Source organism: Heliangelus exortis, chromosome 25 (genome assembly GCF_036169615.1).
Source record: "Heliangelus exortis chromosome 25, bHelExo1.hap1, whole genome shotgun sequence".
In the NCBI taxonomy this organism is placed as follows: domain Eukaryota; kingdom Metazoa; phylum Chordata; class Aves; order Apodiformes; family Trochilidae; genus Heliangelus; species Heliangelus exortis.
This window is the reverse complement of record NC_092446.1, coordinates 4,670,820-4,692,368: the sequence shown is the minus strand read 5'-3', so window position 1 is coordinate 4,692,368 and position 21,549 is coordinate 4,670,820. Positions and strand designations below refer to the sequence as shown.

Genomic DNA, 21,549 nt, shown 5'->3' with positions numbered 1-21,549 from the left:
AGTCTGGGGAGGTTTGTGCAATGGAAGCAGCAGCAGTTGAACATCGTTCTGGAGCTGCTGCTCCTACTCCACTGCATCCTGACAGCCCAGCCCGAGCTGCTCCTGCCCCATGGGAAGTGCCAGCTCCTTTCCTGGCCCTGCACCCAGAGACTGAACAGAAAATCACCACCCACTGCAGCCCCTTTTGCATGCAAAGAGCTTTTCCCAGGCTGGGACACGGTCCCGGGTCTCTCGCGGGGACTTTGTGTTGAAAAGAAACAAAGACCCAGCTGGTGGACGTTGGGATTCGGCACCTTTTCCCCTCCTCTTGCTGCCTGTCTCGTGTTTTAGGCTCCCTCTTTCAGGTTGCTGAGATCATTGAGGCCAGATCTGAGGTTCAGCAAAGCTTCTGGCCGAGGGAAAGTGGAAGCAGGTGAAAAAGATTTCATTTTTGGAGCTGGAGGGCTGTGATGCTGTCACCTTCTCATGCCTCCTCCCCAGCTGACTTGGGAGCTCTGGTAAGGAGGGTTTGGGGTTTCTGGGGTGGATGTGGGAGCAGTGTTCCTCAGATTGGGAAGAAAAAAAGGCTTTTAAGTATCTGCTGCCAATCTGGATCTCTGGGCTCCAGCCACCCAGCCTGGCAGGAGCCACGGAGCAGCACCCACCGGCGTTCCCTGGCACCAGCTCTCAAATTACAAGCAGTTTACAACCAGACGTAAAGAATATGAGGCAATTAGTCCTCTTGCTTAGCAACTCCCTCTCGCTTGCGGGAGGGCTCTGGGCTCGGCCGGGGAAGGTCAAGAGGGAGCAGCTTGCCAAGCAGGTTCGTGTGATGGCCACGGTGTTCCCAGCCCTGCTCATGGTTGGGACTTGTGAGCAGTCGGATGTTTGGTGTGTGGAGTAAAGGGGGAGGGAGGTGGCAGCTTGAAGTCACGGGGGGCAATTTGTGGTGTAGTGAGGAGGGCACGGGGTGCACCTCGGGGTGCAGCAGGTTGGGTTTGCTGGATGGGGCTCCCTGCAGCTGCGTTTCTGCAGTTTCTGGGGAAGTTTTTGTCCAGGAGATGGTGCCAGAACCGTTCGGCAGAGCGGGACTCGCAACCTGTGACGCCGCCTGGGCCACCCCTGGCTGTCCCCACTGCGGAGCCCCCCACCCCCGTGGTGGCCCCAGGGTGCTCCTGTCACTTTGCCCTTCATCAGGGCGGGCCAGGTGAATGCAACAACCATCCCCTTGTGCTCGGAAACACCCAGTTCTGTGGCATTCCTAACATCTGACCCACGAGAACTCCACGCAGGAAACTTCCTCAGCTTTGGTTTGCCTTCCCTGCCAGGGCGAGTCACCCCGAGGGGCTGGGAGCTGGGTGTCAGGCAGCAGACGTCCTCCCAGACCACAGAACAGCCCCAGCAGTGCCTGTGCCACACCGCTCCTCGCCCTTTTCCGCGTGTTTTCAGCTCCCTTTGCCTTTTGTTCTCGGCGTGCTCCCGGCTGCCGTGGTTTGAAGGGAAGGCTCAGCTCTGCAGGGATGGAGGAGGAGGAGGTGGCTGCTGGTGGCTGCTCCACCAGGACCACGGTGCCAGGCTGCGAATCTTGACCAGCAAAATCCTCCTGCCCAAACGGGTGTCTGACACAGAGGGGGTGACCTGGAGCTGGCAGTGGGCACGCAGCTACAGGGGGTGGATGGATGATGTGCTGGGGATGAGTACAGCTGCTGGGGATGTTGTAGTGAATAAATCTGCTGAGTTTCTCCAGCCCAATGCAAATCCATTCCCCCACCAATGGGCTTCTGCTCTCAGGATGGTCCCATGGGTGAGGGGTGGCTTTCCCATCCCTCTGTATTGCTGCCAAAGGAAGGGCAGGGGCAGAGGTGGTGATGCCTGATGCTGTGGGAGCCTCCCTGGTCAGTAGAACAGAGAAATATCAGTGGTTTTGCCAAGAAAACCTTGGTATGTCCCTTCTTGCTGTCCCCCTCCTCCCTAACCTGGGTGGTTGTGAACGAGGAACTTTTAAAAGGATTTGTAAACCAAATGAAAACAAAAAGCCCCACTGGTATTTCCCCTTTGAGTTTCCATTGGATTAAGATATAAATAAATAGAAGGGGGAGAAAAATCTCTTGTGGAAAGCAATAAAAGCTGATTTATTTACCTGGCAGGAGAGAGCCTGGAGCTGCTTAGGATTCTTGGCTGAAGGTTCTACCAAGCCCTCAAACAACCTGAGGGATTTTGTCTGCTCCCAGGTAACTGCCATGGACAAGAGGAAGGGAAATCTTTTAGGATCAGATGAGCTTATCTGGTGTGGCCCCTGATCCTGCATAACCTTGAGGATAACTGCTGTAATCTCAGAAGTTTTGCCCTGGGTTGGGAGATGAGGGTCTTGCACTAGGAGCTCCTGCCCCTGGCACTGCAGTGGGGCTCACTCAGCTCTGGTTCTCTGCAAGTTTCTGTTTCGTGCCTGTATAAATAAATTGGCTTTGGTTTTAAAGGCTCAGACCTGAAAGCTGTATGATGGGGGGATCTGCAGAGGGGTCTCAGGAGCACTGCCTGGAGCTGCTTGCAGACCAGGGTCCCAAAAATGTTTCTGCTGAGGAATAAAGCTGCGTGGGAGCCATGACTCTGCTCCCCATAAAATAACCCACTCAGCTGCAGGGGCAGGGTGGGCAGGAGGACCTGTTGTTTCCAGGAGTGCTGTGGTTATCCCCACAAGTACCTCCTCCAGTGCTGAAATAGGATTAGGGCAGCTTAGGAACAGACCTCTTGCTGCATTTGACTTTATAAAACTCTTTCTGCCTTGAGCCAACACGTGCCACAGCCATCTCTCTGTCAGGGATGGCTATGGGGCTTCCCCCCCCAAAAAAAACCCACCAAAAGAACCCACGATGGAAATAGTTTAATGTGTCAGCTCTGTCCCCAAATGGCTGCTTCAGGTCAGGAGTGCCATGTCCTGGCTCCCAGGTGGAATTTTCTTGGGTTGAAGCAGGCCCACACCAAGCTACTCACCTGCTCCCCAAAATTTTGGCCACCAGCTTGAAGCTCCAGGACTTCTTGGCTGCGGTTTGGCTCCTGCCTGCAGACCCTGCGCGGAGGCCGGGGAAGCGGAGCTGCCCTCCCACGGGTTCGTTCCGTGACCTCCCTAATCTCGGGGCTCATCTTGGGGCATCAAAGCCCCGGGAGCTGCCGCGGTCGGGCGGTGATTGCCGCTGAGATGGCTTCACAGATGGGGATGCGATAAGGGTGGCAACTCCCCAGCGGGACCGTAACTGGGGCAGGCTCAGTGGAACGCTATCCCCTTCCAGCCCAACCCAGGCAAAAAGCCCAATCTTGAAGAAAAGAAAAAAAAAAAAGAAAAAAAAAAAAGAAAAAGAAAAAAGAAAAAACTCAAAAAAAGAAAAAAAAAAAAAAAAAAAAAAAAAAAAAAAAAAAAAAAAAAAAAAAAGCAACCTCAGCCCGGCAAGCCGTGCTCTGAGCCCCCCATGAGGATGTGAGTTTGCGGGATCCAACTACACTCTCACCTCTGCAGCCCTCAGCCCTCAGCCATGGCATGAGCTGGGCACAAAGTTTGCAGCCAAGCATTTCCGCCCCCCCCCCCCAAAAAAATGAAGCTCCCTGGCAACTGATAGCCAGGATTGTGGTATTGCTCCCTGCTTCACCACGGTCCCATGGGATGCTCTCCTTGGGACTAACCAGACGTGTTTTTCTTACCCAGTGGTTCAAAGCACTATAGGAAGAACCTTCCTGAGGCTTCTGGTGAACTGGTTTCCCCAAATCCTACCAGAGAACTGCTCTGGTGAGGGGACTGCGCTTCAGCTCAGCAGGGCAAGCCCCTTCCTCCCTGATTTGGGGACTTTCTCCTTCCTTTCCACCTCTCAGACCTCTCCTGGACCAGCATCTTTCCCCTTGTGCCATGAGACGCTTCTCAAAGGTGCTGCTGAGACATGAGGGCAATCGCCTCCTTCACCATCACCCAGTCCGGGTGCCTCCCAGACCCCACCTTTCCCCTTAGAAGACGTTTAATTGACGGCTAAGAACAAGAAGAGAGAAAATACCCACTGGGCAGCTCCGAAAGCGCTGCAGATAATCATCAGAGTGCCCTACATTCTGCTTCGGCTTGGCTGCGAGATCAGACGGGGGAGAAGAATTTGACATTGTTGAAAACGAACAGGAGAGGGAAGTAACAACTCCATAATTACTCACCTTCAGTTAATTGCCGGTAATTACACTGAGTAGGCAGTGGAGGAAGCTGTGACGGGCTAGCCCCGAAGTGTCATTAGGAGAGCCCTGCTGCCGTGCTGGGAGGATGCCCTCTGAACCCCGGCTGGCAGGCGGGGTGGCAATCCGGCTCCGAGGGGGTTAACTTGATGGGTTTGGTTGGGGACTTTTTTTTTTTTCCCTCCCTCCTTGGTTATTTGCAGCAAACAAAGTCCGGGTGGAAGGTCTGAGCTCAGCAAGTGGTTGCTCCTGGGGGGACCGGGAGTTGCTTGGCACTTCCCGAGCCGAGCGCCGGGGCTGCTCTGCTCCCGAGCCCCCCTCCCTCCCCCCGGCCACCCCCATGGCGGATGACATCGACTGGCTGGACCTGCCGGGCAGGTGGACCTACGGCGTCTGCGGGGACGGCCGCATCTTCTTCATCAAGTACGGTCCTGCCTGGCTGCTGCCGGGATGGGGGTTAAACTGGGGCCGGGGGGGCTTATTTGGGGCTGGGGGTGTGTTTAGTTGGGGCTTGGAGCAAGGGGTGCTGCAAGCTGCGTCCGACTGCTTTCCTATTGCACATGGTCAGCTCTCCTTTCCCCTCACTTCCCTCTCTCCGGGGTTCATCCCCACCCCAGCCTGATGGATGTTGTTGCCTTCTTTCCCCTAAAATCCCACCCGTTCGTTCCTTTAGCTGGGAAAGCCACCCTTGTCACAAAGACCCTTCCCCGGTGATCGGCCCCCCTGTTGGTGCTGACAGACCCACTCCTTGTCTTTTTGCAGTGATGAGACCAAGACCACAAGCTGGGTTCACCCTGGCACAGGCTACTCCATCCAGAGTGGACACTTCTCCTGTGTTGGTAAGGGATGGTTCCTGGGTCTCAGCGTTTGCTCTCTGCCCTCCCTGGACACTGCTCAGAATCTGAAGGTGTGGAGGCAGTGAAATGCTCTAGAAATGCAAGGGAGACCCCAAGAAACTGAGCCAGCAGGAGCTGTCTTGCAGATGGGGAGGTTTGGGGGTCTCTGAGCGAGGCAGTGCTGCATCCCTGGGGCACAGGGTTTCTAGCTGGAGAGATGTTCTTGGGGGGCTTTTAAGTGTCCCCTTCTACAGAGAGTGTCCCTGTGGTCTCTGAGACTTGTCACTAACGGGGGGAATACCCAAACCACTTTACAAACACATTTTGAGCATGTCAAAACTGACCACGGCAGGACACAGCATCCCACGGGTGTCACAACCATCCCGTGGCTCTGTGCCCACGTCCTCCAGCCCTTCTCTAGTGCTTCCACCTGCAAAGGGTGTCCCCAGTCCCCTCTGAGTGGGGCGAAGTGGAGCCTCGGTGTGACACTGAGCATTGCTCACCTGGATCCTTTGGGCTGCTCCGATGCAACACCCCAGCCCACAGCAGAGCCCGGGTGGGGAGGGCAGGGGCTGTGTGGGGTGAGGGAGGGTGACCACCTCTTCTGCCCTGTCCTTCCAGGGCTGCCCCGAGGCTGGGAGGTGGACACCACGCTGCACGGGGGCTTCTACTTCATCAAGTAAGTGAGAAGGGACAGTGGAGAAGCTTCTGCCTCCTGCCTGCAGGTGCCACGGCACCCTGGGAGGAAGCTGCTCCCTGGGCTTGGCTCTGCTACCAAAATTCTTGCAAGTGCAGCAGAGGACTGGGGCAGTTGAAGTGGAGTTTGGGAGTCTTTGGAGTGCAGCAGTTGGTAGAGGATGGGGCCAGGGTCCATGGGTGTGTTGGGTGGGTGGGTGGGTGCCTGTGCCCCTGCTGTGGCTCACCCCACGCTGCTGCTGTGATAGTCCCACGGTCCCAGCAGCTGGACAAACTCTGAGGTCCTGCTGGCGAGGGAGAAAGGAGCATGTTGGGTTTGGTGAGATGTGCGTGGGACCGTGTCCTAGAGGCTGCTTGGATGCTACAATGAGGGAGCCCTGCCCAGGGTGATCTTTAGAGGGCTAAAGATGCTGACAACACAACACAGCCAGGCCAGGCTGGAGTCCCCTGTCCCTGCCTGGGCACGGTGGTCCCGGTTAGCAGGACCCAGACCCAGCTTTGGGTAATGTCTTGCACCTGGATCCTGCAACCAGCAGGCAAATCCCGCCCTGTCCCAGCACGGAAGGAAAATCCTGTGCCAAGTTGTAGTTTCCGATGCAAATGTCTCTTCTGAGGACTCCAGGAGCTCCAGGGTGATGTGGGTGAGCCAGCCAACCCCCCGCCCTGCCTCATCCCTTCGGGAAAGATCCCCCGGAGCCCAGCTGGGGACTTTCTCCAGCGCCCTGCAGCACCCAGTCCCGGTGGGAAGGGAGCTCAGGGGTGCAGAGGGTCCCCGGGGCACGCAGCACAGACCTGGCTGTGCTTGCTTGGGGTGACTGCAGCAGGAGCGTAACTCGGTGAGGATTTGGCCCCAGGCGTTGTTCCAGGAGCCCCGGTTCATCCCTGCGGGTTGTTTCCCATTGCTTTTTGCCCCCTCCCTGCCTCCATCCCAGGAAGGGGGATCCTGGCGGGGTGATGCTGGTGTCTAGACAGGGAGAGCTGCAGGCTGCCACCGCCGCCACCTCGCTCCCGGTCCTGCTGGGTGTTCCAGACGGGATCTTTGAGCCCGTCCCTATTATCTGGCGTGTTAAGGAGGTTTCTCTGTGTTCTCAGACGGCAGTAAACCCGGCGAAAGCAAAGATCTCAAGGTGCGCTGAGGGCTGGAGCGAAGCACCGGGATTATCCGGTCTAATCCCTGGTAGCAGAGCCAAGGTGTCCTTGAACCAGCCCCGTCCTGAGTCGTGCAGCCACCAGCATCGCCGGGAGTGGGGCTGGCTGGGTGACAAACCTCCCTGGGTGGGTTGGAGCTGCCTGCCTGCATCCTGCTCCACGGTGGGGACCGTCACCCTCGGGAGCTGCCGTGTCCTCGATGCGTTGCCCGTGATTCCTTGCCCGGGGGGACTGGGCTGGAGGTGTGGGGGGCTGCGATCGGGGGCTGCTTTCCCCCGAGTCCTCTCTGCTGTGGGCTGCTTCTGCCTTTGTGACAGCAAACACAAGGTGGCATTGAGGCTGGCACCGCCGTGCATGCCCTGCACGTTGCTGCACACGTGTGTGCACAGCTGCAGAGGAGGGAAACGCTGCCTCTGTGCGATGCTGAGCACTTTCTGCCAGCCCAGGAGGTAGCACTGCTAATAAAAGGGCTCTTTTCCCCTCAAAAAAACCCAAGCAAACCTCCTGCTTCCAGCTCCCTGGAAAGTAAGAAGTGGGATGGGAGCCCACGGGGCAGCCCCCTGCACCTCTTGTCTGTGCAAGGAGGTAGGGAACAACCTGTCCCCAACCCGGCTGGGGTGCACAGTGCTGGGGTGTCCCCCCAGAGCAGCGCAGCCCCCGACTTTCTTCCTGGGCTGTTTTCCAGCTCTCGAGGCTCTCCTGGGCAGCAGGAGGGTAGAGCTACCCCAGCGGGTCCCGGCTGCCTGCTGAACGGGGGACAGTGGCTTCGGAGAAGGGGACAACTTGCAGGCACAGGGTGTAACTGTGGCGATGTGGGGGAAGGAGGGGGGAATCCCCTGCCTGTATCCCCTCTGCTGTGGGGAAAGGAGGGGGGGATACAGGCGGCAGAGCAGTGAAAGCCACCCCCTCCCCAGCCCCTAACGCTGGTGGCTAATGGAGAGGATAACAGGATCGAGGGCAGTCGCCGGTTTTTCCCTTCTGGAGAGCCCTCGTCTCCCCCCAGGCCAGCTCGGTCTCTGGGGATGGAGGGTCCTTGCGTGCTGTGGGGTCTGAGACCCCGGCCACATGGGCTGGGTGCAGGTAGGGTGCCTGGGTGCTCTGACAGGCAGAATTAGGGAACGGAACCATTGGGGTAGGGCTGGAGTTTGCAGTTCCTCAGTGCCTCCCTGAGCCTGGGAGTCACCAGGACTGGGGAAGGGGCCCGGCAGCCCTGCCTGAGCCCCCGATGGCCCTTGGCACAGCCTTGGGGACCGAGTGGCTGGGAACAAATGGCCCTTCCTGGCCCGAGAGATGCAGGATGCTGGGGGGGGGGAAGCATGGTGCTGGTGACCCCCTGATGCCGGCATGCACGGGGGAGCGCGGTCCTGGCTCTACCCCAGGGATGCGAGGCCGTGCGGGGGGGAGAGCAGTGTGGTCCGACCCCCCCTCCCCCCTCAAGTGCTGAGGGGGGGGAGGAAAGGGGGGGTCACACGGTGGCGGCTCCCTCAGAGTGATGCTGGAAGGGGAAAGAGGCGGTGCCGTCCCCCCCTCTCGGTGATGCCGGGGGAAGAGAGAGGGGGAGGCAGCGGGGCGGGGGCGGCAGGAGCGGCCCCCCCGCCGTGCTCGGTGCCAGCCCGGCATCACGTGCTGCTCGGCGGCCCCCGAGCATGCCCAGCTCCCGCTCCCGCTCCGGCACGGGCTGCAGCTGCGGCTCCGGCTCGGGATGGGGCTGTCGGGGAGGATGCTGCGCCCGTAGGCAGCGGGGGGGTCCCGGCCGCTGCTCGCCCCCCACGGTGAGTGCCCGCAGCGCGGTTCCTTTCTTCCTCCTCCTCTTCCTCCCTCCGGGCGCTGCGGGGGGGGGAGCGCGGGCAGGCGGAGCATCGCCTCATCGGGGACCTGTACCGGGGGGCGGGGGACCGAGCGAGGTTTCTTTCTGGGGGGTGGAAGGGAGCTGTGCTCCAGTCGGGGGGTCCCAGCCCCAGCGGGGTGCCTTGAGCGGGGTGCGCTGCGGGGGACAGCACCTCCCGGCTGCCCCAGGGGTGCCTCCTGCAACCCCCCCTCGTCCCTCCTGCTTTCGGTGAGACGCGGAGAACCCCTGAGCTCTCCCCGTGGTGCGTTTATGTGCCCTGAGCTGGTTCGTGTCCCCGGACCCCCAAGCTGCAGGCCGGGGTCCCCTGAGCTTGGACCCGGCTGCGTGCAGGGGTGGGATGCGCCGAGGCTTCTGGAGAGACGCGGCTTTGGGAGCCTTGGCTTAGCACCCCCAACCTCCCTTGGATCGTTCCCGGGGACTCGGGTGGGCTGGACCCCCGAGCCTTTCATGTGGGGCTGGTCCCCGTGGCTGGAAGCTTTGCATCCAGGACGAGTTGGGATGGATGAAGCCCGAGATGTCTCCTGGGGCTTCCCAGAGACCTCAGCGCTTCCCTGGAGCTACGCGGCTCCCATCTCCCTGCTTGCTTGGAGCCAGCCTCCTCCTCCTTCTCCTCTCCCTCCTCCTCCTCCTCCTCAGCAGAGAGCAAAGAAACCGCCTCGGGGATGGTTGTGGCCTGCGAGATGCTGTTGGTGCTCGTCCCCCCCTGTACCGAGGTGTCTGGCGGTGCTGGAGACGCGCGTGAGCCGCAGCCACTACCCTGAGCACTCAATCACAGCTTTGTTGCGCCGTTGGTAGATCTGAGGGATCAGGGTTTGATTCGTCACATGATGGGGAATGTTAAATAATGCCACGAGTCTATGAAACCCCAGTGGGAAGAGCTGGGATGGTCACCCTGGGCCACCAGCCCTTAGGACATGGTGGGCACCCCAGCTCCAGCCTTCGTGCTCCTCTGTGAGGGGAGGTCCAGCCCTGCCAGCACCTCTTGGAAGGTTCTGTGCCACCCTCTGAGGGTTGTGATGTGGGGCCGTGCTGTGGCACGGTTTGATCCACTGCCTGTCCCTGCCAACCCCCCCCCCCCCTCCCCTCCCGTGACATGTGCCACGGCCCCCTGGGTGCGGGGGGCCGGCTCCCCTCTCCAGATGGCTGCTGGAGCAGCTGTGTAATCCCTCTGTGCCAGCAGGAGGGAGGCAAGCTCCGGTGAGGAGGGGGTGCATGGCCATCCAGGAGGTCAGACTGGCCTGCCAGGGAGCGGGCATGGAGGGGACCAGGGTGGTATTTGCAGGGGGGGAGGAATCCTTCCAGGCAGGAGAGGCTGTTTGCTGCGCTGCGTGCTGCTCTGCAGCCAGGAATCAGCAGCCTTGATTTCTCCCGTTGGTTTCTCCCACTTCTCCACGTCAAAAGCTTCTGCATCCCACTCTGCATCCTGCTCTGCGTCCCTCTGTGCTTCCCGCTCCACAGCCCCCTCTGCATCCCCAGGGCTGAGCGCAGGGCAGGAGCTGGGACTGCTGCTCACTGCACCATCACTTCCAGTATAGCTCAGCCCGAGATGCACAGCCACTCACACGCGTGTGCACATGCACTGGGCTCTGTCTGTGAGTGTGGCTGTTCTGGCTTTCTCCCTGAACCCTGCTGGTGTTTCCATGTGGGGAAGGAGAGATCCTGTCCTGCTCTGATTTGCACCTGTCCCTCTTGTCCCCTTCACTTGGCCAGGAGAGGACGAGGTTTCCTTGCCTGGCCCTGGGTCACCCCTTTTCCCTCCTCCACCAAGGCTGGGGGGATGCTTGGCCCCGTCCCCCACCCTGAGCCAGCCCCTCGGAACTGGGATTAGGACTCCCAGAGAGAGGGTGGCCGAGGCATTAAAATTCTTGCGTGTCTGATAAAAATCACATGGCGAGTGCAAAGCCTGTCCCCTCTGCCTGCCTCAGCCAGAGTCTGCCTGGGGGAGGTGGCATCCCCAGCACCCCCCCAGCCCATGCTGGGGTGCCCAGCGGGCCGTGGCACCCATCCTGCTGCACTGGGCTGTGAGCACCCCATCTGTCCCTTGGAGGGGGCAGAGGGGAAGGCCAGGCACAGGGGTCCCCCTGGCACCCCCCCCGAGATGGGGCATCTCCCCGCCTGCCTTGGGGCTGGCTCTGGCCTTGCTAGAAATCGTGTTTTCCTGCTGAGTTCCCATAGAAACCGGCGGGAGCAGCCGCGGGGCTGGCAGGGACGAGGAGAGGAGGAGACGGGCAGGAGCAGGCAGGAGGGTGAAGGCCATGCCTGGAGCTGCCAGGATGAAGTGGTTGCATCCCGGGGAAGATGCCCCAGCACCCCCCAGTCTGCTCACGTCCCACCCTCCACGCGTGTGTGTGTGTTTGCAAACGCCAACCAGATGGGCAGCGTTGGGCTTTTTAATCCTCTTCGAGGCCGCCTGAACTCTCGGCAGCCGGGCAGGGGCTTGGGTTGTTTTCTGCTCCATCTGTGCCCCTGGGAATCAGCTGGGCTGGGGGTTTCTCCTTCCCGTCTTTGCTTGCTGGAGGGGAAAGCGCAGCTCCTGAGCTGCTCCTCTCTCCCCAGCGTTTGTAGTAGCATCCCCCCCCTTCTGTTTTCCTTAGCTTGAAACACGATAATCCGCAGCAGGCAGAAATAGTACATTGAGGAATGTGCTGTCTCCTCTTTAGCCTCATTCTTTTTTGTTTTTTTTTTCCCTGAGATCTGGCAGCTCCACACCCTCCCGGGGAAGCCCTGCTCCCACACACGCTCTCCGAGCCCCCCACCCACAGCCCTACCCTCTCCTTCCACCATCCCAAAGCTGGAAAATACCCTGGGAATGAGTGGTTTGTGTGCAGGCAGGTCGGGGCACTCCCACCCTCCTGGTTTCCAGTGTGGTTCTGGTTTTATTTCGGTTTTCACTCCTGTTGAGAGCCAGGGCTGGTGGGGGAGCAGCGGGACGAGCTCACTCGGGCCGTGGTATGCGGGGAATCAGGTTGGGTGATGGCAGAGGCTCCTTGTGCCCTTAATCTGTGAATTCACCCAAAGCTCTTTAATAAAGATTCAAAGTCACCAACTTCTCAATTAAGGGATGAGACAGCTCTTGATCCGTGTTTCTGGGTCAGCTGGAGAAAGGCCATTGAAGACCTGGGCGATTGCTTCCCTTTGATGTTTCTAAAGGAGAGGAGTGTTTGAATGAGCACCTTGCCAGCCTGCACCGGGCAGGAGGGTGAGTGGCTCGGCCACCTCCGAGGCAGGACCTGCAGCCTGGAGTCCAATCCTGGCTGCTTCCAAATCATGAGCTGAGCCTGGGGAAGTCTCTCCTCCTCTCCCTGTACGGGTGTTGGTCACTGCCTCCTGGTGCTGGGTGATGTCCCACTCCCCAGGGATGCTCAGGGCAGTGCCATCAGCCTCAAGAGGTCCTCCTGCTGCCATGTCGAGGTGCGGGGCACCGTTGCAGCCAGGGAGAGCCCTGGCAAACTGTCTCGGAGCAGCTGGGGGGCTCAGGGAGGTGGGTCGGATCCTTCTTGGCTCATCAGCTGCTTCTCAGTGCATGCCCATGGGTGGTCTGCACCCTGCCAGGGCCCCCAGCTCTCTAGGGTGCTCCTAACCCTCCGTGTACTTCAACAACAGCCGCTTTGCATGGGTGTTAATTGCAGAAGCTGGCAAGGCACTAATTAGGGGATAATGAGATGGCTTTTGTGCGAGCCTGGCGTCGTGTGTCGACAAACACTCTGCTTCAAGCACCCTGTGTCGTGTTGTGATCCCCCTGTGCCGTGTCCGTGATCCTTTCATGCCACCCTCTCCCCGCGCCAGGTACCATTCCTCCCCGTCCTCCCAGTGTCCCCAGCCCCCCTGGTGGACTGGACCTGGGGACTGAGGCTGGGAACCGGGGATTGACCCTATGGCTCAGTGACCGAGCACAGAGCATCCTCCCGTGCCCTCCCATCACCCCAGCACCCATCTTGCTCCATGGCAGCCAAGTAAGGGCCACCCCAGCACCACCTTGGAAATTGATGTGCGGCCTCTGGTGCGGCTCCCCCCACCCGGGAACACCCCTCCTGCCCTGGAGTCCCAGGGGATGATGTGCCTTGGGTCGGGCTCCCGTCCCTGGCTGGCGCCCAGCAGAACAGCCAGGACCAGTCTGGTAGCACCGGCCACCTCCCACCCCTGCTGGGCCGGTTCTGCACCAGCAGGTTCTGCACCAGCCGGTTCTTCCCGGGGCACTGTCCGGGCCGTGCAGTGAGTGCAGGCTCAGCACCCTTCCTGGGGTGCTGGGCTCCTGAGGGGACCATGCTCAGACCCAGGTGACACCTGGCAGGGTTTAGAGGGACAGGGGGGGATGTCCTGGGCCCTTCATGGTGGGTGTTGAGCTGCAGTTGTGGGGGATGTGAAGCTCAGCTCTGCCCCCCATTTACAGGAGGATGCTTGGGGAGGGGGGGTTTCCCCCCAAAGCCCTAACCCCCGGCCGTCTGCTTGATGCACTGAAACTAATTTCCAAGCCTTTATTTTCCTGGAGAATTTGAAAATGCAATCGCACCCTCGGGGCCCAGAAATCGGGAGAAACAAATCTGCTGGTTTTGCCTGGATCTGATTATTTTAATACCAATTGCATGGTGCCAGCCTGCCATGTCCGGGGTGCTGGGGGGACCAGCACCATGCTGCTGTTTCTTCTCCATGCTGATCTTCCCACAGCATCTTCATCAGATCTGCAATGCGAGCATGGGATTTTTTTTTCCCCCCCTTTTTTTGTGTGTGTGTTTTTGGTTTGTTTTTTGTTTTTTTTTAAATGCGTGTTTTGTGAATGTGCAAACGCAGTGACCTTTCGTGGGGGCTGCCTGGAGCTCCGGCTCTGGCTGCTCTCCTGCCTGTCAGGAAGATGAGGGTTTCAAGAGCTACGTGCAAACTCCGGGGCCTCTGGGCTCCAACACTCGGTTGGAATCTCAGTGATGAGTTCCTGGAGGGGAGGAAAGAGCTCGTTTCCCGGCTCTCCCTGCCTGCCCGGGGATGCCAGCCCCTTCACCAGCCCTCAGCGCTGCTTCTGCTGCTTCAGATCCTGTCTCCCTCCTCCCCACCTCTCCTCCCGGCTTCCTGCAATCTGTTATTGCTGTGACCTTGTCCCTGCTGCCATCTCGGGAGACTTGGGTGGCAAATTGTCCTCACCCTTGTCCCTCGAGGGTCCCTGGGATGGTGGGCAGCCCCGGAATTGGGGGGGGGGGAGGGGGGACGTGGGCAGGGCGAGTTGTGGGATGCTGGTGGCGGGGAGGGTCTGGCTCTCGCTGTGACCACTGTCCCTGCATGCTCCCAGTGAAATGGCCCCTTCCCTGGTGTCCTTGGGCCAGTGGCCATTCCGAGCCACTGACAGGCCCGCATTAGCCCTCTGCAGATAAGGGCTGCCGGCGGGAGCCAACAGGAATGTTATTTATGCGGTTAAAGTTCACCTGCTGTCAGGAGCCATGCTGGGCACAGGCTCCCGGGGGGGCTGAGTGCCGGGCTGGCAGGGTGGCCCCACTCCCGGTGCCACCATGGCATTGGGCTCTCAGGGCTGCTCCAGCTTCCAGGAGGATGCTGGTGGTCAGCGGGGAGGCACAAGACCCCAGGTCCCAGCCCAGTGGGACCACAGGGTGGTGGCATCCTACTGCTGGCTTGAGGCCAGGGGCAGGTGACAGGATGGGGCTGGTGGGGTGGGGATGCTCCTTGTTGAGGCCGACCCACTGTCGGTGCTTTTGGGATGCCGTGGGGGCGGGCAGGGGTGTTCCCATGCTTCTGGGGAGACTGCGGGATGGTGGGGAGAAGCAGGGCAGCAGCTGGGAGCGGGATGGCCAGCTGCAAGTGGGGAAACTGAGGCACGGAGCCGCCCCAGTGGGGATTTGTGGTGGGTGGCTCCCTCTGACGTGTCTGGTCTCAGAGCTCCTGAGGTTTCAGAGAGGTGGGTGTGGGGGGGGTGTGCACCCTTGCACGCGTGCACTCCCTGGCATCCAGCAGCCCCATTTCCTGATCGGGGTTTGGGTGTTACCATCATATAATTAGTCTGTAATTGCTCTCTAACGAGGCAGCAATCCTGCGGCGGGGCTGCACTTTAAAGGATTTCCCCCCGCCCCTGGACGCTCCCTGCAACCCCCCCAGCATCACCCCCCGAGCCCCATCCTCCTCGTCCTCTGGGTGGGTGCCTGCCTGCCATGGGGCTAACGCTGCCACCCCTCCTCCTGGGAGCTGTGGGGCAGGATGCCCGGGAAGGGGGAGGTCACTTCTGAGCTTGTCTCCCTGCCAGCGGGTGGCACTGGGGGCACTGGGAGGTGGCCTGTCCCCGCAGTGCCTGGCAGGCTGCCCCGGCTCCTATCAGCGCTGCTTTTCACTCCCTCCTGGCACCCACCCCGGTGCCTCCGGGGCCCTTTGGGGATTTCCTCTCCCTCGCCCCCGCTCGTCCCCAGTGGCACGGTCACCCCGCGCTGGCGGGGGGTTCAGCTTGCCCAGCCACCGTTACCCTCCGGGAAAAGCCCCCTCGTCCTGGCCCCGTGTCCCCCCCGGTGCCACTGGGTGAGGAGGGGTCTCTCCTTCCCTTTCTCCCACCCTGGGGGGCTCTTTCCCTACGGTCCCCCCCTCACCCCGCAGCAGGAAAGGCAAGTGCTGGGTATTTTTAGCCTGGCACGGATGCTGGGATGCAAACGTGTGGAGGGGGGTGTGCTTTAGTCTTTTTTTTTTTTTTTTTTTTTTTTTTCCTATTCTAAAGGCCAGGCTGGCTCTGCCGGAGGTGCCCACACGCTGTAAATCCTGGGAAGGGCCCGAGTACCAGCTACCCCCGCCCCGATCTCCTCCCCTTGCCGTGTGCATGGGAACAACGGGCACCAGGGGGGAGCCCATCTTTTGAGGTGACCCCACCAGCTGCTCCCCCTTCCCCTCTCCAGGGTGTTTTCCCATCCTCCTGCCCTGCGAGAGATGCTCAGCCCGGGGCTGGGCAGGGTTGATGCGATAAGAAGTCATCCGAGGAAGGTTCGGGTCCGTGTGCCCCCTGCTCTCGTCCCGTGGGTTCGTTTTCCTCGGCAGCATCTCTTTTAGGTCTGCTTAGCAGCAATAATTAGCAATTCCAGGTTTTATTGCGAGCCCAAAGCCAGTAGGTTGTGTCTGCCCCCCCCGGCAACACTCCCCCCTCCAGCTTTGCTGCCATGTTTCCCCCGACAAATTGTTTGATCCGGTTGTGTGGGTTTTGTTGCTTTTTATTTTTCTTTTTTTTTTTTTTTTTTTTTTCCTCCCCTGAATCAAGGGGTTTGTCTGATTTGGAAACAACGAGCAACTGTTGTGTGTGAACCTAGTGAATCTTTTAAAACTCATCAAAGTGAGAGGCTGCCTGTGTGCCATGAGGGGGAGAAAGGAGTGCTGGGGGGGGGGGGGCGGCACTTAGGGGGTGCAGCACCCCTCAGCCTTGTGGGGCAGAGCTGGAGGAAGGGCTTTTGATAGGAGGAGGCTGTGCGAGCCTTATCTTATCCCTCGTGCACTGGACTTATCACCAGACAAGCTTGTGTTGCAGATAAGCAGGACCTTGGGTTCAGGCGTGGGTTGTCTGGCGCGGGGGGGTCCGATGCTGCCTGTCCCGGCGCGGGTGGGCAGCGGGGATGCACGGTGGGGGCTGCATCCCCCTCTTCGGGGTGGGGGCACTCGTTCAGGGTGTCTCTGTGGCTCAGCCCCCCAGTGCCTCGGTTGGGAGGGAGCAAAAGGGGGGAGCACTAAGCAGCTCCCCCCCCTCCCGGCCCAGCTGCCGTGTCAGGAGGAGGTTTTGCCTTTTGTTGCCTGGATGAGGCAGAAACAGGGGCTGGGAACTGCATACCGGGTCCAACCCTGTCCCTTCTCTTTAAACAAAAGAAAGTGGAAAAGAAACATTTTTAGTCCAAGAAGATGACTGTGGGCTCCTCTGGCTGCTTAATTAGAACAGGTTTATTCAAAATACCCACTGGGGAAGCCCCCAGCTTCTCTCTCCAGCCCCAAAATGTGTTGTCAAGAGCCCCGAGTGGTGGTCTCTGCTCTGTCTCCAGGGGATTTATGGTTTGCTGGAAGAACAACTCGGGTGCTACCAGGCCACGTCAGTGTGGAGAACGTTGGGAAGATGTTTGTGCAGCAGTGCTGCCTGGTGCCAGGGCTGCTGGCAGGACACGGGGGGTGCTGTCCCAGTGGGGTGGGAGGACCCACTGTGGGGCCAAAGTCCCTGGGCAGGAAATCCCTTCCCGAGGCCATGTCATCCCCCTCGTGCCTGCTCAATCCAGGTGCTCCGAAGGCAAATTTACTCTTCCAAAGTACCTTTGCAAGATGCTGGGGGTCGGGGTGCTGCACGGAATGGCCCCGCCGTGCCCGTGTCTGTGACAGCAAGGGTCCTCATGCCCTGCACAGGAGTTCGGTGCGGGCTCTGGGATCAGCTGGTGGCCCCTGCCCCGGGGGTGGGGATGTAGGGTGGCTGGGGACCTGCGGGTGGCCTGGCTGAGGATTGACATGGCTCCTTGTGATCAGGAGGAGATAGGAGGCAGGTGGCTGGGGCGCTGCCCCTCCCGCAGCCGGGGCTGGTGCTGCCTGCTGTAAACAAGGCTCTTGGTGAGGCCGATATTGTTTGTGCGCGCCCGGCAGCGCCCCGGGGCTGCTTGTGCAACCCGGGGTGGGGAGCTGAGCACTGCCGGGCTCATTACACCTCAGGTGGAGACTCCTTGGCAGGATCCAGCTTCAGGAGTTCAAGGAAAACCCCGGGCTGTGCTCATCCAGAGCCAGCAATCCCCAGGTAGGAGCTGCCCCTTCTCCACACCGAGCTGCCCAGCACAGGGATGCCAGCGGGACGTGCCTGCCAAGACCCTCTCCGTGCCACAAAACGAGCTTCAGCCCCAGGGAACAAAGCAGTCTGGGGAGACTCCTTTCCCGAGGGCAGTGCCCGGGACTGACCCTGTGTCCCTGAGCACCTGCATGGCCCCGCTTGCCCCATGGGCTGGAGCTGGGATGAAGCAAGCAGCCGTGCAGGTAGCCCAGCCTCGCTGATGGTATGTGGCCATCCCGGTTCTGGGCTGTAGCTGAGCCTGGAGAAGTGGGAAGCGGGAAAAAACAGGGCAGGGTTTTGTCTTCTTGAGGGTTTCCTCCCGCTGGAGGAAGCGCAGCCATGGCGGTGCTGGCATGAGGAAGTCCCGTGGTGGCACGGTGTGGGCACGCTGGCCACGGTGGCCCTGGCCTGAGGAGGGGGCTCAGCTGTGAGCACTGCTCAGCAGGGATGGTGATGGGCACCCCCCACCCTGGGCCATGCGTGTGGCATCGCTGGGCAAAGGGGGGCTGAAATTTTCTATGCCCCCGGGCACCCATCAGCCGATCCAGCAGGGTGCTGGTCCTTCTGACCCACTTTATGAGGTTAAAACCCACACTATTTGCTTTCCCCATTCTGCTGTTTTTAGCACCCAGGCAGGTGGTGCCCCGCCGGTGGCTCCCTGCCCTCTTCCCGAAACGCTCCGTGGAGAAAGCAGAGTTTTCCAGGGAATGAAAAAAACATCTAAACAAATAAATACATCGGGACATAACCCACCGCCGGTGTCACCACATTCAGAGGCAGGGCTGGTGACCCGCAGAGGGTGGGGGCTCGGGCAGAGGTGCCCACCGGCTGGGCGGTGTGGCCATTCCCGGAGGAGGGCTGGCAAGTGCCTGGCGTGGCCAGGAGCAGCGGGAGTGGCGAGAGCCGGCGCAGAGGGGTGTGTGTGGTGTGTGTTGTGTGTGTGAGAGCGCCTGTTTATATAGGAAGGAGCCAACCTGCAGTTTCAGATTTCAGCCTTTGCTTATCAGTCGCGCTCGGACGTGGCAGCTCTCGGTGGCGGCCGAGGCTTCTCCCACCAGCCCCGGGGGTCCCCACCTTGTCACCAAGCTCCCCCTCCTCCCCCGGTGAGCACCCTGGCTCCGGCAGTACCCAACGAGCAGGTAGGCTGAGCCCACCATGGGTGCTCTGGCCCATGGCAAGGGTGAGGGGAGGATTGGGGGAGGCGGAGGAAGAGCCCCCAGGGTTGGAGCGAAGGGGATGGAGATGCTGGAGGGGCTTGCACTGTGCCGGGGCAGCCGATGAGCTGGGCTTTGCTGAAGGATGGTTGGAGAGGGGACAGGAGCTTGTGGGGAGGAACGTTGTGAAGGAACAGAGCTGGTGGGGGCATTTGCACCGAGTCCAGCGGGCAGAGGCACAGACGTGGCACGGGAAAGCCCGGCCGTGCTCTTCCCGGGGTTAAACTCCTCGCAGGGAGCTGAGTGGAAGGTGTGGCAGCACGATAAGGCTGGCAGAGCTGGGAGTGGGGCAGAGGCACCCCAGCACACACAGCTCTGCTGCCATCTGGGATGCAGGGTGGGATCCTGCCCACCCGGGGGTTCCTGGCTGCGAGGGGCTGTGCCACGGGCTGGCTCTGAAAGATGGGGGAGCTGCTGTCTGCGGTGCCTGCTTTGCTCTGTTTAAAGGGATCTTTATGGAAAGGCTTTTTAAAGGCAACTCTCTGTTCTACCCTGCCATGCCTCCTCTTTGCTTTCCCAGACCTTTGAGCCGAGCTGCTCTCATCTCGCAGTGCAGGGGGAGGGACAGGGACACCAGGACCCTGCAGGTGGTGAAAGATGCTACAGCTCCAGGCAGTGGTGGGTGCTGCAGCCCCTGTTTGGCTGCAGGCAGCAGCGTGTGGCTGTTGCAGGTCTCTGGTTTGCAGAATGGAATGTTTGTTGTTTCTATCTGGATGCTCCCAGTCACCCACAGGGGTGTCCTGGAGATGGGAGTGATCTCCCCTTTGCTTTCCAGTGCTGGCAGGGTGCTGGGTTTGTAGCTGAGCCTGATCCTGGTGTGATCCTAACCCTTCCTCCCAGTTGCTGCAGCAGTGGTGGGTGAAGAAGCAGGCTCTGGGCTGGAGCAAAGTGCTTTCTCCTTCGGGCACCATGTCCTTCACTCCATCCCAGTGCTGTGGGGCCACTAACCAATTTTGTAACAAAGGAGGGCCTGGGAATGGCCAGCATAGTGTGGAGCTGGGTCACCACTTCTGGTGGTCCCTGAATGGTGCCTGCTCTGCCCTGCTGGGACAGGGAGATGTGTGGGGAGGGAGAAGACATTGGGGCAAGTCAGGTCAAGTGGCTTTTTTCCACTTACTGGTTTCCTAAGGAGCTCAGGGTTGTGGTCAATGTTCCCTTGTTCATTCCATTGATTCCCAGCGACTTCTGGGACAGTCTGGGCTGGGAACAGTGTTCTCCACACAACGTGGAGCATCCTCCCCTCACCCAGGAAAACAGGAGCCACCATGCCCTAGGCACCTGGAGAAAGGATCTCCCACCTCTTTGGCGCCTGACTGCTCTTCCCACGTGGATTATTCCATCTCTGCCCTCTGGAAACCCATCACAAGCCTCTGGCTCTTCCCAGCACCAAACAAACCAGTTCCTTATGGAGGACCACGCTTGCTCCCCTGGACTAACTCTGATGCAGCTCCCTGGCTGCCTCCGAGCATCCTTGGGGGGGACGCTGTGGGCAGGCGCGTTGGCGAAGGGCTCAAGGGCTCATCCCGGCTGTGCCGGTGGCAAAGGCATCGCCAAAGGCCGTGGTGAGGATGGGACTGGCCTTGCTCCAGCATCAGCCCGGCTCAGCAGCTCCTGTCCCACCAGCTTCCATCCCCAGGGAACGGGAGCAAGGGCCCAGGGGCTGCATCTCCCCGGCGGGGCAGAGGGAGGGCTGGGGCGGTGTTTATTTACGTGATGCTGGGGGAGAAAAGGGGGAAACTGGCAACAGGCTGGCTTGCAAATGGGATTTCTGGGAAGTGGAAAGCCTGGCGTGCGTTCAGCCTGGAACTGTCCTGATTTCCAATTGGAAACATCCCACGGTGACTAAACTTCATTCAGCAGAAGATCTCGTTCTGCAGAGCCAGCGCTCAGCGACTTAACTCGCCCGCGGCGTTTGCACCGTTGCGGAGGTGGTTGCGGGGAGGGGGACGAGGAACAAGTCGAGGGCTGTTTGGTGACACAAATACATGCCTTGTCTCCACGCTGGCTTTGCAGCACCCCGGGAGACCCCGAGGGTCCTGTCTGGAGGGATGCAAAGGATTTGCAGCTCACTCTACTTTTTGCCTCCTGTAAAAATTCTTTGCGTTTTCCCCGGTAGCTGCCCCCCAGGGCTGTTGTCGGCTTCATGCACAGATTAGGGAAGCTGGGAATAATCAGTGATTCATCGGGAAGCTGTGCCCGACTGCCCCAGCCCTGCCACACCAGGGTGTGGTGGGCTGGGGACAGCAATAAAACCGGGGCGGTCCCATGCGGGGAGTAGGAAATTGCTGCCCCCATCCTGGTGCGGTGCTAATGGCTGAGCTGAGCGGTTAATGGCCAGCGGAGGCGGCTAATGGCTTGATTTGGCAAGCACCTGCAGGAAGCCGAGCTCTTGGTGGGTTTTAGAAGGAACTGGATGGGGTCTCACCACTCGGAGGCTCCGCCCCAGGAGGTAGGAGCTGGGAGATGCCACAGGATGCTCCTGGCTCCCCAGTGCCCGTGTTCTGGTGCAGAGTCTCTCCGAGCTCAGCAGCAAGGCCCAGCCCCTCGGTCATCTGGGATTTATGGGGCCGTGGGGATTTGGTGCAGAGAGCCCTGACAATCTGATTTATCTCTGCCTCCGCAGCCCCTTCTGGTTGTGTCAGCTCAGCAGAGGGCTCAGGGGATCGCATGGCCTGCAGTTCCCTTTGGGATGCCCTGTGCTGGGATGGCACTGCTGCTGGAGGTGAGGGCAAGCTCAGCAGTGGATTCAGTGCCTGGGGTCTCAGGGGGGTCCTGTGCGTGTTTGCTTTGCTCTGTTTGCTTAAGAGCAAACCTGCTGGGTTTGGGACCTTTGGTTCCCACTCTGTTTGTACAGGGGAGGTGGCTGGG

General features: G+C 60.1%; 2 protein-coding genes across 18 annotated transcripts in view; both read left to right on the top strand.

Moving 5' to 3' along the window:
• The first annotated feature begins 2,611 nt into the window (after positions 1–2,611).
• LOC139807632 (pleckstrin homology domain-containing family A member 7-like) lies at positions 2,612–8,151 on the top strand. The gene is made up of 4 exons (XM_071768837.1): positions 2,612–4,602; positions 4,942–5,018; positions 5,637–5,694; positions 6,804–8,151. Exons 1-4 carry the CDS (start codon positions 4,520–4,522, stop codon positions 6,811–6,813), a joined length of 228 nt encoding a protein of 75 aa, XP_071624938.1. The 5' UTR covers positions 2,612–4,519; the 3' UTR covers positions 6,814–8,151.
• A 387-nt stretch (positions 8,152–8,538) lies between these two features.
• PLEKHA6 (pleckstrin homology domain containing A6) overlaps positions 8,539–21,549 on the top strand; it is a 43,926-nt gene continuing 30,915 nt past the window's right edge. For 6 of the 17 annotated variants that reach the window (XM_071768835.1, XM_071768826.1, XM_071768821.1 and 3 more), the window contains exon 1: positions 8,540–8,632. The gene's annotated coding sequence lies outside the window, so the exon portion shown is untranslated. Of the gene's footprint in view, positions 8,633–18,419; positions 18,607–21,549 lie in introns of those variants that run through there. The other 11 variants (XM_071768818.1, XM_071768817.1, XM_071768814.1 and 8 more) reach the window with 4 other exon arrangements.

Excerpts from the sequence above, each read along its gene's own strand:
- LOC139807632 (XM_071768837.1), top strand. The coding sequence starts at position 4,520 with ATGGCGGATGACATCGACTGGCTGGACCTGCCGGGCAGGTGGACCTAC. Across the intron at positions 4,603-4,941 it reads GGCCGCATCTTCTTCATCAA|TGATGAGACCAAGACCACAA; the intron begins GTACGGTCCTGC and ends GTCTTTTTGCAG. Across the intron at positions 5,019-5,636 it reads TGGACACTTCTCCTGTGTTG|GGCTGCCCCGAGGCTGGGAG; the intron begins GTAAGGGATGGT and ends CTGTCCTTCCAG.